At 34.9% G+C, this 12,615-nt stretch overlaps 1 protein-coding gene and 1 long non-coding RNA gene across 5 annotated transcripts in view; one reads left to right on the top strand and one right to left on the bottom strand.

Annotated features, from left to right (window-relative positions):
• Nucleotides 1–267: 267 nt before the first annotated feature.
• The window catches only part of wdhd1 (WD repeat and HMG-box DNA binding protein 1), a 40,891-nt gene continuing 28,543 nt past the window's right edge, over nt 268–12,615 (bottom strand). For 2 of the 4 annotated variants that reach the window (XM_087288945.1, XM_087288946.1), the window contains exons 18-26: nt 11,169–11,300; nt 10,766–10,965; nt 9,362–9,504; nt 8,214–8,270; nt 7,908–7,939; nt 7,657–7,821; nt 7,261–7,403; nt 4,841–4,976; nt 274–844 (exon numbers count right to left, since the gene is read on the bottom strand). In XM_087288945.1, coding sequence (XP_087145071.1) covers nt 674–844; nt 4,841–4,976; nt 7,261–7,403; nt 7,657–7,821; nt 7,908–7,939; nt 8,214–8,270; nt 9,362–9,504; nt 10,766–10,965; nt 11,169–11,300 — 1,179 coding nt within the window. In that variant the 3' untranslated portion in view covers nt 274–673. Of the gene's footprint in view, nt 845–4,840; nt 4,977–7,260; nt 7,404–7,656; nt 7,822–7,907; nt 7,940–8,213; nt 8,271–9,361; nt 9,505–10,765; nt 10,966–11,168; nt 11,301–12,615 lie in introns of all 4 variants that reach the window. The other 2 variants (NM_001002726.2, XM_087288947.1) reach the window with 2 other exon arrangements.
• LOC100499487 (uncharacterized) overlaps nt 7,716–12,615 on the top strand; it is a 10,300-nt gene continuing 5,400 nt past the window's right edge. Inside the window, exons 1-2 of the long non-coding RNA NR_120388.1 lie at nt 7,716–7,827; nt 10,810–10,905. This is a non-coding gene — a long non-coding RNA (uncharacterized LOC100499487). The remainder of the gene's footprint in view (nt 7,828–10,809; nt 10,906–12,615) is intronic.

The raw sequence follows: 12,615 nt of genomic DNA on the forward strand, positions 1-12,615 counted from the left end.
TGCAGTGTTTTTGGTTTTATTTAAGTGGTACAGGTTTATGCAAACAAAAGGTTGCACATCTGGCAACTTGTCAGTTCAGATCAGTGTCAATTCATGTCAGCGTGGTTGCAAAATCAAAGTTCAGTGACCTCAGTTTAACATCAAAAGACCATTCACTTCACATCTGAAGGATGTCCGTCATTACATCACTACTGTGGCAAGCAACACTGTGTACCTTTTAACTTGTCAGTAGGCCAAGACAACATCGATAATGAAGACAACTGCAAGCACAGCTCCAATTTGATATTTTTAATATTTTATTATGATCATTTGTACAAAACTTCACAAAAACATATGTACAATTCATCCCAAAAAAATACAAAGGAAAAGAGACTACTGGGTTCAGAAATGGGATCTGGTTTTCAACCATTCTGCTGTATTGAAAATTGTTTAACAAAGGGCCTCTTGCCTCATTTCAAATGCAAATGAAGCGAGACAGGAACTGCTTTCAAAAGAGCTCAAACTCGAGAAAATTTACACAGAATGAGTGGATTATGAATGAGCAGCTAGTTTATTTAACAGAATACGTAGGCAGAATTACAGTAAATATGCAAAAACTTTTAAAAGTTTTCTTTTTAACTCCACAATCAATATTAAAATAAGATGTAAAAATGTACAAGCGTTAAACTAAGTACTATTCTTTGTTAAATGCAAATGCTGAGAGTTTAGCAGAAGAATCCAGTGGCTTTTTCTTTTTGGCACTGGCCTCATCAGACTCCATTTGTTCAGCTGCTTTTTCTTCATCTTCATCTTCACGTTTTCGTTTCTTGGGGTCAGAGTCACCCTTTGCTTTCTCCGTCCAGTTCTGAATGAAAGATACAAATGACAAGTGCTCCATAAAGGGATAGTTCACCCAAAACTGAACATTCTGTCACCGTTTACATCTCAAAAATCTGCTGTAGTTGTTTTCTGTTGAACGCAAATAAAGTTATTTTGAAGAATGCTGGAAAAGTTAAGCAATGACTTCTACTGAACTTTAGTGCTTAATTTGTAAATGAATACCTTGCAGAAAAAAAAACAGCAAATGAAAGTTACTGTGATCGACGTCCACCACACCATTTCAGTTTTCCCGCAACATGACATCATCTATTTTATTCAGGATCTTTAATAGTTTTGTGCTGTATAATGTTATGGGTCACTCATGGATAAGAACAAATAAACAGCTACAAACCTAAATCTTATGAAACCTCACTATTCAGTTTACCAACACCACTGCTATTCAGTTCACTTCCAAGTGAAAAAATAAAAATAAAAGACTCGCTGTGTCTAATCTTCATGAAGAGTCCACAGTTACCTCTTCTGTCATGTGTTCTGGCTGACCGGTCTCTCACTATCCTGATCCAGGGACACAGTTCCACCTTCTCGAGATCTCGTTTGATCAGGCTCATTATCAGATTTAAAAATTAAATATGCTTGACTGCCTGTCACTGTATAACTTGTTTTTGCTACTATGGATGTCAATGGTTTTCTAACATTTTTCAAAAGATCTTAAAGATATGGTAAATGAGTACATTTTTTGAGTGAACTATCTTTTTAAATAAATTTAGGCAAAATTAAACCAACTAATTTTACCCAAAAATGAAAATGTAAATGATATAAAAAATATTTTAGCTTAAACTGTCCTCCTTGATGATTTATAAAACACAAGCATCTTTCAAACGATCAATCCGTACATTCAAGGCATTGGACAACTCTTCTCTGGTCTACAAATGATAACTTATTAGGCCATATTGGTATTCTGAGGAAGATTTATACCAGTCTACTTGAAAGTATTATCTCCTATAATATTTCTTGCTGGTAAGGAAATCTTGGAGCTAGAAGCAAGTAAGATCATATTGGACCCCCAGAAGCAGCTTGTGGAACTGTGTATACAGAAGTCAGAATTATTAGCCCCCTCTTTGATTTTTTCTTTTTTAAATATATTCCAAATTATGTTTAACAGAGCAAGGAAATTTTCAATGCAAGTCTGATAATATTTTTTCTTCTGCAGAAAGTTTTATTTTTTAAATTTTGGCTAGAATAAAAGCAGTTTTAAATAAAACATTTTAAGGTAAAAAAAAAAAAAATTAGCCCCTTTAATCAATATTTTTTTTCTTTAGTCTACTGAACAAACCATCGTTATACAATAAATTGCATAATTACCCTAACCTGCCTAGTTAACCTAATTAACCTAGTTAAGCCTTTAAACGTCACTTTAAGTAGGCGATGCAGTGGCGCAGTAGGTAATGCTGTCGCCTCACAGCAAGAAGGTCGCTGGGTTGCTGGTTCAAGCCTCGGCTCAGTTGGCTTTTCAGTGTGAAGTTTGCACGTTCTCCATGCATTCGCGTGGGTTTCCTCCGGTTTCCCCCAAAGTCCAAAAACATGCAGTACAGATGAATTGGGTAGGCTAAATTGTCCGTAGTGTATGAGTGTTTGTGTAGATGTTTCCCAGAGATAGGTTGCGGCTGAAAGGGCATCTGCTGCGTAAAAACGTGCTGGATAAGTTGGCGGTTCATTCCGCTGTGGCGACCCCAGATTAATAAAGGGACTAAGCCGACAAGAAAATGAATGAATGAATGTCACTATAAGCTGTATAGAAGTGTCTTGAAAAATATCTAGTCAAATATAATTTACTGTCATCATGGCAAAGATAAAATAAATCAATTAGAAATGAGTTATTAAAACTATAATGCGTAGAAATGTGTTGAAAATATCTTCTCTTTTAAAAATTAAATGGGAAATAACATAAACAGGGGGCCTAATAATTCAGGGGGTTTAATAATTCTGACTTCAAATGTAAACCAGACCAGATGGTAAGCCTCACAGATAGTTACAGACTCCACTCATCCTCTTTATTATGAATTTAAAAAGCTTCCTTCTGGTAGACGATACAGAGTACCCCACAGCAAAAACACTTTTTTTAAGGAATCGTTTATATCATCTGCTATTACTATACAGAACAAATGACCATGACGTAGTTTGTATGTTATTCTGTGACACTGTAAATTTGTCTGTGGTTACATAGCCAGTGTTGTGTGTTGGTAATCTTTGTGTTTGTGATGTTTGGGGATGTTTTTAGTAGCTTTTTGTGAGGCCAAAAACAATTTTTTTTCACACGTGTGGACAAATTAAAGACTGCTAATTCTAATATGTATAAATTAACATATCTATATATCTATATATATATATATATATACACACACACACACACACACACACTTATAGCCAGTAGGCCTATTCTACCCCTGGACATCAAGACATTTCCATCTTCAGATGCTTTAAACCAAATCAAAGACTAAATTTAACTCTCTCGCTTTTGATTGATGCTTGGCTGCTATTTTAATTCTTACATTTTATTATTTTCTATTACTATTTTTAATTGTAAGTTATCTTTTTTGTTGAAAAGCACTTTGGATCAACTATTTTTGTAAATATTTGTGCTCTATAAATAAACTTTGCCGTACCTTATCAAAATAGGTGACTGCATTCATGACTTTAACAGCTAAGATTATGTTCAACAGTACAAACCCAGTTTCCTTTCTCTCTACTATAAGAAAAAGAAGTGTCATGTATTCATCTTAAGTGTCAGTTGTCTGTGGATCAATGTCAATATTGTTGAACTTTACTTGCACAGACCTGTGATATTGTTTCATAAGACTTCAATATATCAACAGGGCCCACATGTATTCATTTTGCTTTGCATGTAAAAGTTTATTTGACTGTTAAAGTGCTTATAACTATTGACTTGCATTACACAAATTGCCAAGAACCAATAAAAATCCTCTTTAAATAATTTCCTAAAGAAAAAGATTCATCTAAAACCTAAATAAGTTAGATAATCACTATTAATTATTGTTATACTTTACTTTTAAATAACTCTCTGTGATTTCAATTCAAATTGACTATCCATTTAAGACAAACATATGTGTTCACGTTACAGATGACCCTTGTGAGTCACCAGACCTGTTTCAGATATTAGCATTGGGGCCCTTTCTACACCCCCCCCTTCTGATGCACACTATTCATCATTGTAACGCACTCGTTCCGCAATGATGCCACCCCCCCCATGTCATTAACATAAGATCAATGAGCACTACACAAGCCCCCAGCCCGGGTCTCCAGAGCAACAGGCGTACGAACCATTTTTCCTCCAGGCTGGAGTGTGTGAAGAGTCATTCTACCCTGCACTGAGTGGGCCTGTGGGTGCGGGGTCACGAACAGATCGTTCATACCCACTAGAATCCACAGGTAAGTGGAGATCAGAAAACAGGACGGTACTTGCTTATAAACGGTGTTGGCATGGGTAAATTGGGTTGGAAATTTAGAAGCGTATAAAAAAATAGGAGGAAACTGAGGTGTAATAAAAAAAGAGCATGAATAAAATCTGTTGCATAATAATGGACGTGTGAGAAAAATGCAGAAACGGGGAAAATCCCAGGTAACTTTCCCGGACTTAAAGGGATAGTTCACCCAAAAAAAGAAAATTACATCATTATTTTGTCACCCTCCACTGGTTCCAAACCTGTATGAGTTTCTCTCTTGTGTTGAACACAAAATGAGATACTTTGAAGAATGTTGGAAACCGAAAGTCTTTTTTTTTTTATTATTATTGAAGTCAATGGTTACCAGTTTCAAATATACTTCAAAATATCTAAAAAATAAAAATAAAATAACTTGAAAAGCTTTAAAATCATGTAAAAAAAAGCTTTTGAGTTATGGGTGAGTTATGTTTGGTAAATTCTCAATTTTAGGTGAGCTATCCCTTTAATAATAGGTTGAAGAATTAGTAAACAGCCACATGCGTTTATATGAACGGTCTTACCAGTCTTTCCTCTGCCGACAAGGTGCGGAAACGCCCCATGCCTTCCTTGATAACATCCATTTCCTCAAAGTCAGGATTGTCTGCAAGAATGCTCTTCCTATTCTCCTCAAGCCACAGCTGAAAGCCGGTTTTGGGCCTGAAGGAAGTAAATAGTAATTTCACAAAAGACAGTGAACATACAAAACAAACAAACTTTTTGTTCCTTAATTAATGATCTGCTTTATGATTAGTGATGCACAACAAATAGTTGATCATACAGGCTTGAGACTGGTAAAGCTACATGTATGGCAAACATATTGTAAAGTAATGACGGTAATAATATACAATACGAGACATGTAGTTAATGTATTTACTAACATGATCAAACAATGAACAATACATTTAATACAGTATTTATTTATGTGGTAATGTTAGTTATGAAATGAAAGGAACAGTAGTGAAAACAGTTGTTCATTATTAGTTTGTGTTAGCAAATGGGGCCTTAACTAATGCATTATTTATAATAATTAAATGCTGTTCATGTTAGTAAATACATTAATTTCATGTACTTAAAGCTGTAAAGTGTTATCATACTGACATTAAATGAATCAAAATATATCTAACAAACACTTTTATTAATGAACATCTATGTCCATCCATCTGTGTCAAAGATGGGGCATTCCATTTTTAATCCACATCCAATACAATTTTACAAAAGGAAATGTTTTAGACAAAGAAAGCATTTTAAATCTGTCTTATGACTCGAATATTATTTGTGAAAATTTGATGTGAAATTATGGGTAAAAAATAACTTCCTATGTTCATTCATGAATCACATGCTGTGTTTACAGTAATTAATGGGAAAAAAATGAATGGGGAGATTCCAATGCATTAAAAAAAGCTAAAGCTGCAGTACTTTAGTTTGAAAATGATCAATGAAAAATCTATAGGGTACTTTGAAGAGGAAGATGCAATATGGCAGACACTACAATGCAGAAGAGCTGAGAGCCACTATCAGAGCAACCTAGGCTCTCATAACACCTCAGCAGTGCCACAGACTGATCGACTCTATACCACGCCACATTGCTGCAGTAATTCAGGCAAAAGGAGCCTTAACTAAGTATTGAGTGCTTTGCATGCTCATACTTTTCGACTGGCCAAAATATCTAAAAATCCTTTTTTTATATTGGTCTTGTATTGATATTTTAATTTTCTGAGATACTGAATTTGGTCCGAGTAATGCAGAAACTGCTGATCTACTGGGATTTTCACGCACAACCATCTCTAGGGTTTACAGAGAATGGTCTGGAAAAGAGAAAACAAAGTGAGCGGCAGTTCTGTGGGTGCAAATGCCTTGTTGATGCCAGAGGTCAGAGGAGAATGGCCAGACTGGTTTGAGCTGATAGAAAGGCAACACTAACTCAAATAACCACTCGTTACAACCGAGGTATGCAGAAGAGCATATTTGAACGCACAACACGTCCAACCTTGAGGCGGATGGGCTACAGCAGCAGAAGACCACACTGGTTGCCACTCCTGTCAGCTAAGATCAGTAAACTGTGGCTACAATTCACACAGGCTCACCAAGATTGGACAGGAGAAGGTTGGAAAACAATGCCTGGTCTGACGAGTCTCGATTTCTGCTACGGTGACATTAAGATTGGAGGGTCAGAATTTGGCATCAACAACATGAAAGCATGGATCCATCCTGCCTTTTATCAACAGTTCAGGCTGGTGGTGTAATGGTGTGGGGGATATTGACACACTTTATGCCTATTAGTACCAATTGAGCATTGTGTCAACGCCACAGCCTGCCTGAGTATTGTTGCTGACCATGTCCATCCCTTTATGACCACAGTGTACCCATCTTCTAATGGCTACTTACAGCAAGATAACGTGCTATGTCATAAAGCGTGAATCATCTCAGACTGCTTTCTTGAACATGATAATGAGTTCATTGTACTCAAATAGCCTCGGAACGGGAGATTCGCATTATGGATGTGCAGCCGACAAATCTACAGCAACTGCGTGATGCTATTATGTCAATACGGGTCAAAGTCTCTGATGAATATTTCCAGTACCTTGTTAAATGTATGCCATGAAGGACTAAGGCAGTGTTGAAGGCAAAAAGGGGTCCAACCCAATACTAGTAAAGTGTACCTAATAAAGTGGCCGGTGAGTGTACATTGACCTTATTCTGCATTGCTGAAAAGCACTCGTTTTTGCGATTGTTATAGAACTACTGATTCAGTTGCCTATGGGTGAAATTACTAGGAATAAAGGCAGAAAACGGTTAAACTTCTTGCTGAACAAACAAGTGTGTTCATGACGTACAGAAAATGTACAATATAATAAGAAAATTTCAAGATATAAAAAAGTTAAAAACAAAAACAATCAATCTGTGCAAAAACAAAACAATTTAACAAAGAGTAATGTCCTACTTTTTGTTCTCAGTGTTCTCCTTTAACACTGGAGGAGTAGCAGCAACAGGAGCCGGTTTGACTTTCTCCGCTTCTGATTGGCTGTCCTCCAATTTCTTACTGTTTCCTTTAGAGGCACTCATCTGCAGCAGAGTGGCCTGCGTCTGAAAAACAAGCCCAGAAAACTAAGATTAATTCAAGATCTCAGATACAACATGTTTTTTGTGTCCTGCACACCAACTTAAGTACATAGTGTTGCTTATATTCCAATTTAAACCCCTTCGACTTTTCAGTGGAACAAACATTGTATTATAAGTACAAAGCATTCTAGAAACGATCTCCGATAAGCAGGTTGAGAGAGTTATTTGGGGTCAGACTGGAGCCGGTGAACACTCATGTTTGGGCTAAAAACTGTACCTTGGACTTGGGTTTGGGTGCCAAGGGCTTCAGAACTGGGGCTTTGCTCTGTTTTGATAATCCGCTGAAAGCTGCAGGTTTTCTAGACATCGTCATGCTGTCCAAAACATTAGTCGTTCTGGGCTGACCAGCTGGAGAACCTGAGGACTTGCCTGCACCGGATACCTGCAAGTATAAAATATTGTTTTTTAATATATAATGTTAATGAAAAAGTACATATCAAATTATCTTTACAAAACGTTAATCGTTACCTTAAAAGGGTTCACACGTCCTTCTCTGCTCACTGAGACAGACACGCACAATTATTACTTTCAGAAACACAATCATATCTCGAGGAGGAGAGAAACTGGTAAATCAATTTAAACTGAAATAATACTTTAAAATAAAGAAATCATAGATAAAAAACTGCAAGCTAATAACAAAAACTATTTAAGAAAATCATATTTCTATACTATTAAATGAAAAAAAATATATATATATTTTATTTTAGGATACTTTATTTTAGATAAATATTTTTCATTTTTATACATTTTTCAGTTTGTTAAAACGGTTCTCACCTGGTTTGGGAGATGGCTTTTCAGGTGACTTTCCTCCTTTTTTGAATGGATTTAAAACTGTAAAGACAACATTTACTCATATTTTAACATATGAAATTGAAATGGTTTACTCCTGTTAGTGATGTAACGGATGACAAATCTCACGGTTCTGGTGGGGGAGGGGGGATGGTTGTAATTTGCTTTCCAACAGTACTGCAAGAAACGTTTTGCTTTAACAAACAGAACTTAGAATCTGTAACTTTATTAAAATTAAAGGAAGAAATAATATGCTAAAAAAACATTGTAAAATATCTTGTACTGATAAAAATTTCCTGTTACTACTACTGTTGCTGATGACACTAAATCACCACCTATTGGTTAAATAATGTAATTGCTGCCCACAACTTTCATTTTTGAGGGTCATTAAAAGCATATGAAGTGATTCACCATAAACATCAATGGTTATATCTAAACTATAAACTTTTATCCCCGTTCTTCTGTTATTTGACTGCTCGTAACTTCATAAACATCTCAAAAGACTAAAGACTGAATCTCTTTCTTGATTTTTGCGTTTTCAGATTTGAATACAGTGATTCGAAGGACTAAAAAAAAAAAAAAAAAAAAAAAAAAAAAAAAAAGAGTATGCAAATCACCATAATTTTTAATTATGTTGCGTGGGTCTTGAGATCCTGATCTTTTAAAGATTAATCGTGCAACTTACACTGAATGCGTTGATGCTGGCTAAACAAGTAGTGACAGAAAACACCTTTAATAACCTAAAGAAACCTGCTACATCCCAAATAACCTACCACAACTTCTTCCATCATCGTTATATTTTACAGGAAAACCTAAAGGCTTTATTACATGTGATTTGAATGATGTGAGAGGCGATCTCTCTGCGATCGTTACAAATTTAGCATTAAACTACAGCTAAAAGAATGCAACAATCCACGGGTCATTTGTGTTCCAAACTGTGGGTAGTGATCCATACAAATCACGGATCAACCGTGATCCATTACAGCCCTAACTCCTGTATTTAGGATTTGCCCTAAAAACTGTAATAAGTAAGGAAAAAGTTAATAAAAATCAATGTAAACACAAAATGCATTAGCATCTGGTTTAAGCATACTACACTTTTCAGATTAAATAAGAAATAATAGCACATGTACATTTCTTCCTGGTCTCTGTTGATTCCTCTGCATCCATCTGTTCTTCTTGTGGATATTCTTCCTCCTCAACCTCCTCCTCCTCACAGCCATTTTCCTGTTGTGCTTGTCTGCTATTCATCTGATTGGATTCTCTATATTCTCTACTTATAAAAACACAGAAACAAATCACCTGTTGAGTCAGCATTACAGTCTGATCCTTTTTATTAATTATTTAAATCTGAAGTTTTTACAATATACTGAAAAAAAAGTTCTCTTTTTTTAGATTATAGATTTCAATTTATACACTTTCATAAACTCTACAAGAATCACTTAAAAATACTTTAGGACCCTTCTAGGGTTATAAATAAATAAATATTAATATAGAAAGTTCTTTATTTAACAAACATTAGGAAAGTTTTGGAAACAACAGGAAAATAGACGTTTATTGTTTTAAGGTGCAGCATGTATTTTTGACACCCAGTGGTTGAACTAGGTATTGCATTACTGGATCAAAACAAACGCAAAGATTGCCAGATTAATAACCAACAGCAGTGAGCCTAACTCTCGGGGGAAAAAAGGCTGATTTCAATAGTTTTCGAAATAAAAGCAATGACACACGATAGAAGAAATATTCTCCATATTAAAATAAGTTTTTGTTCTAACAAACACCTTGAACTGAAATATTAGAAACGGTTTATATTTCTTGCAGCTGAACAAAAGAAAACTGACAATGCTTACCTTTGGTAAACCTCATGTGCTTTATTCAGTGAAAAATGCTAATAATGTGAGTTTGAATGATATTTTACATAACATTTATTGCCATACTAATGGCAACCCTAAAATATAACCCTGAAATTTAATTGGCCAAACTGGCATTGGATGGGTTAAAAGAACCATAACAAGATGTTCCAGCATGTAACGTGCATTTTCAAAGCAGAATATCTGACTTCAGCATTGTTTTTCGGATAAACAACGTTCACTTAGCATGTTTCTAAAATATCTGCAAACATATTATGGTATTTTTATGCATTAGAAGAGTCAAAAAAAAAAAAAATAAATCAGTGTTTCAAACCCTCAAGTTTTTCTAGCATTTAACACAAAAGAAGATATTTTGATCAAAGCTGGAAATCTGTAGTCATTGACTTGTATACTATTCGTTTTTCGTTTTCAGCATTCTTCAAATATCTTGTGTTGTGTTTAACAAAAGAGAAAATAAATCTCAAATTTTTTTTTCCACTTGAGAGTGGGTGAATTTAGATTTTAAGGTGAACTATCCCTTTAAGCTTTTCCTGCTTAAAAATAGCAGGAAATATCAATTCATAGAAACTGCATCTATTTATTAGACATCAAGTTTCCAGCAACGTCACAAAGAATAATAATGGAAATAGAAAAACTAATAACATTACCCAGATTTTTAGTGCTCACCTCTGATAGGCTGGCTCCTCATCTTCCTGCTCCTCCTCTTGCAGCTGATTGGCTTTTTCCAGGGCGAGTTCACTGAGTCTCTGTGCCAGGGCCATGCGTCTGGATCGAGATGCGTAACGGATGGCGAGCGTCACAACACTGTGAGTCATCAGCTCTGCCAGCTCCACACAGCGAAACTCACGCTCCAGTTTACATGACAGCTGCCCGACGCACACACAAAAACATTTATATATTAAAAAAATAGGAATAATCAAATGTGCAAGCTACACTTCAAGATATTGCACAAATGCATCTTAAAAGACGTATTGTGTTCCAGAAATCAGACAGTGAAATTCAATCCAGGGGTGTCTGATTAAATTTAGTCAGGCTTTGACTTCCTGTTCTGGTCACATGAACGACTTACAGCGAACATCTTCATTAGCAGTTCCTGCTGTTCTTTCTCAGCCTGAGCTTGACTCTCGCTGTCAATTTCATAACCACTAGATGAGAGAAAGCCATAGTGGTTATGAAAGAGCATGGACCGCCAGTACTGCTCCTACAGAACATAAGCAGAGATGTTAATGTCAGTTCCTGCACATTTAAAAAAAAATTTAAAATCTACATTAATTATTGGTATACAATGATAAAACAGACAAGCTCTGCACTGCCAAGAGTAGGGTTGGGTATCTTTTGAGATGATTTAGATTCCGGTGCTAAACCAACACTTTTAAAACAGTACCAGTGCTAAAACAGTGCCTAAACCGATTCCCTTGAGCCACAACATTATGGTGGATGACTCTAGAAAAATCTTTTATTTGACAAAAAAACTATATTTTAATCATTTTAATTGAAGAATATTACTGAGGAGGTTTAACATCAATTCATATTGTATATATTTAAATTGAATTGCATTATTATATATTTATTTTGATCATTTGTGTTTAACATGAATTTAAGATTTGCATTATTTAATAAACATTAGATTTAGCTTACTATTGACCTGTGTCATCAAAATCGTGAACTCTTTTTTTTTTTTTTTTTTTTACTAGGGTTGTGGCTTGTGACTATGTTTACATGGACATCAGTAATCTAAGGATTTGCCTTAATGTGAATAAGACAATAATATGAATAAGGACTTTACATGAGTTACTTTCTGAATGATCCTTTCATGATCTCTTTGGCCATATTGATATCGGCCGATGTGTGCTATTTTTAATGGAAATTTAAAGTAATTTAAAATAAATCGTTGTTGGTCCAATATTAAAATTAGGTCGATATCTTTAAGTCAATAGATTATGTAATTGTTCTGCCTGCCTCACGCATGCGTGGGACTAACTTGTTCAGACTTGTCCGGTGCACTATAAGCTTTTCTCACATTGTTTATTCCTTCAAAGTCTATTCCCACAAAGTTTGTGTGGTATTGCTGTTCGTTAATAACTCAGTAAGTAACCATATTCCTTATCATTGTAGATATAATTGATAGAGAGTCATTGTGTATCTTGGCTTAAATTGCTTCAGGAAAAATATTACATGTGCATAAATGAAATATCGAAAACGAGAGAATCGTGGGAGAGTGAGGTAATAAATGACTCAGTGACTAACAATTGTACTTAACTTTAACACGTTTATTAGAGAACATTTGAGCTGGTTTTTGTTATTTAACCGATTTTTTTTATGCAACAGTGAAGATGCATGTTAATTTGCTATGAAGAAAAAAAAATATTTATGACATGCCGATTTATGTGAAATCGGAGTATAGGTTTATACAATCACCTTGCAATTTTAAATGTTATATACATATATATATATATATATACACATATATATATATATATATATATATATATATATACATATATATATATATATAT

The sequence above is a fragment of the Danio rerio genome, chromosome 17 (genome assembly GCF_052040795.2).
Source record: "Danio rerio strain M-AB ecotype USA chromosome 17, GRCz13ab, whole genome shotgun sequence".
In the NCBI taxonomy this organism is placed as follows: domain Eukaryota; kingdom Metazoa; phylum Chordata; class Actinopteri; order Cypriniformes; family Danionidae; genus Danio; species Danio rerio.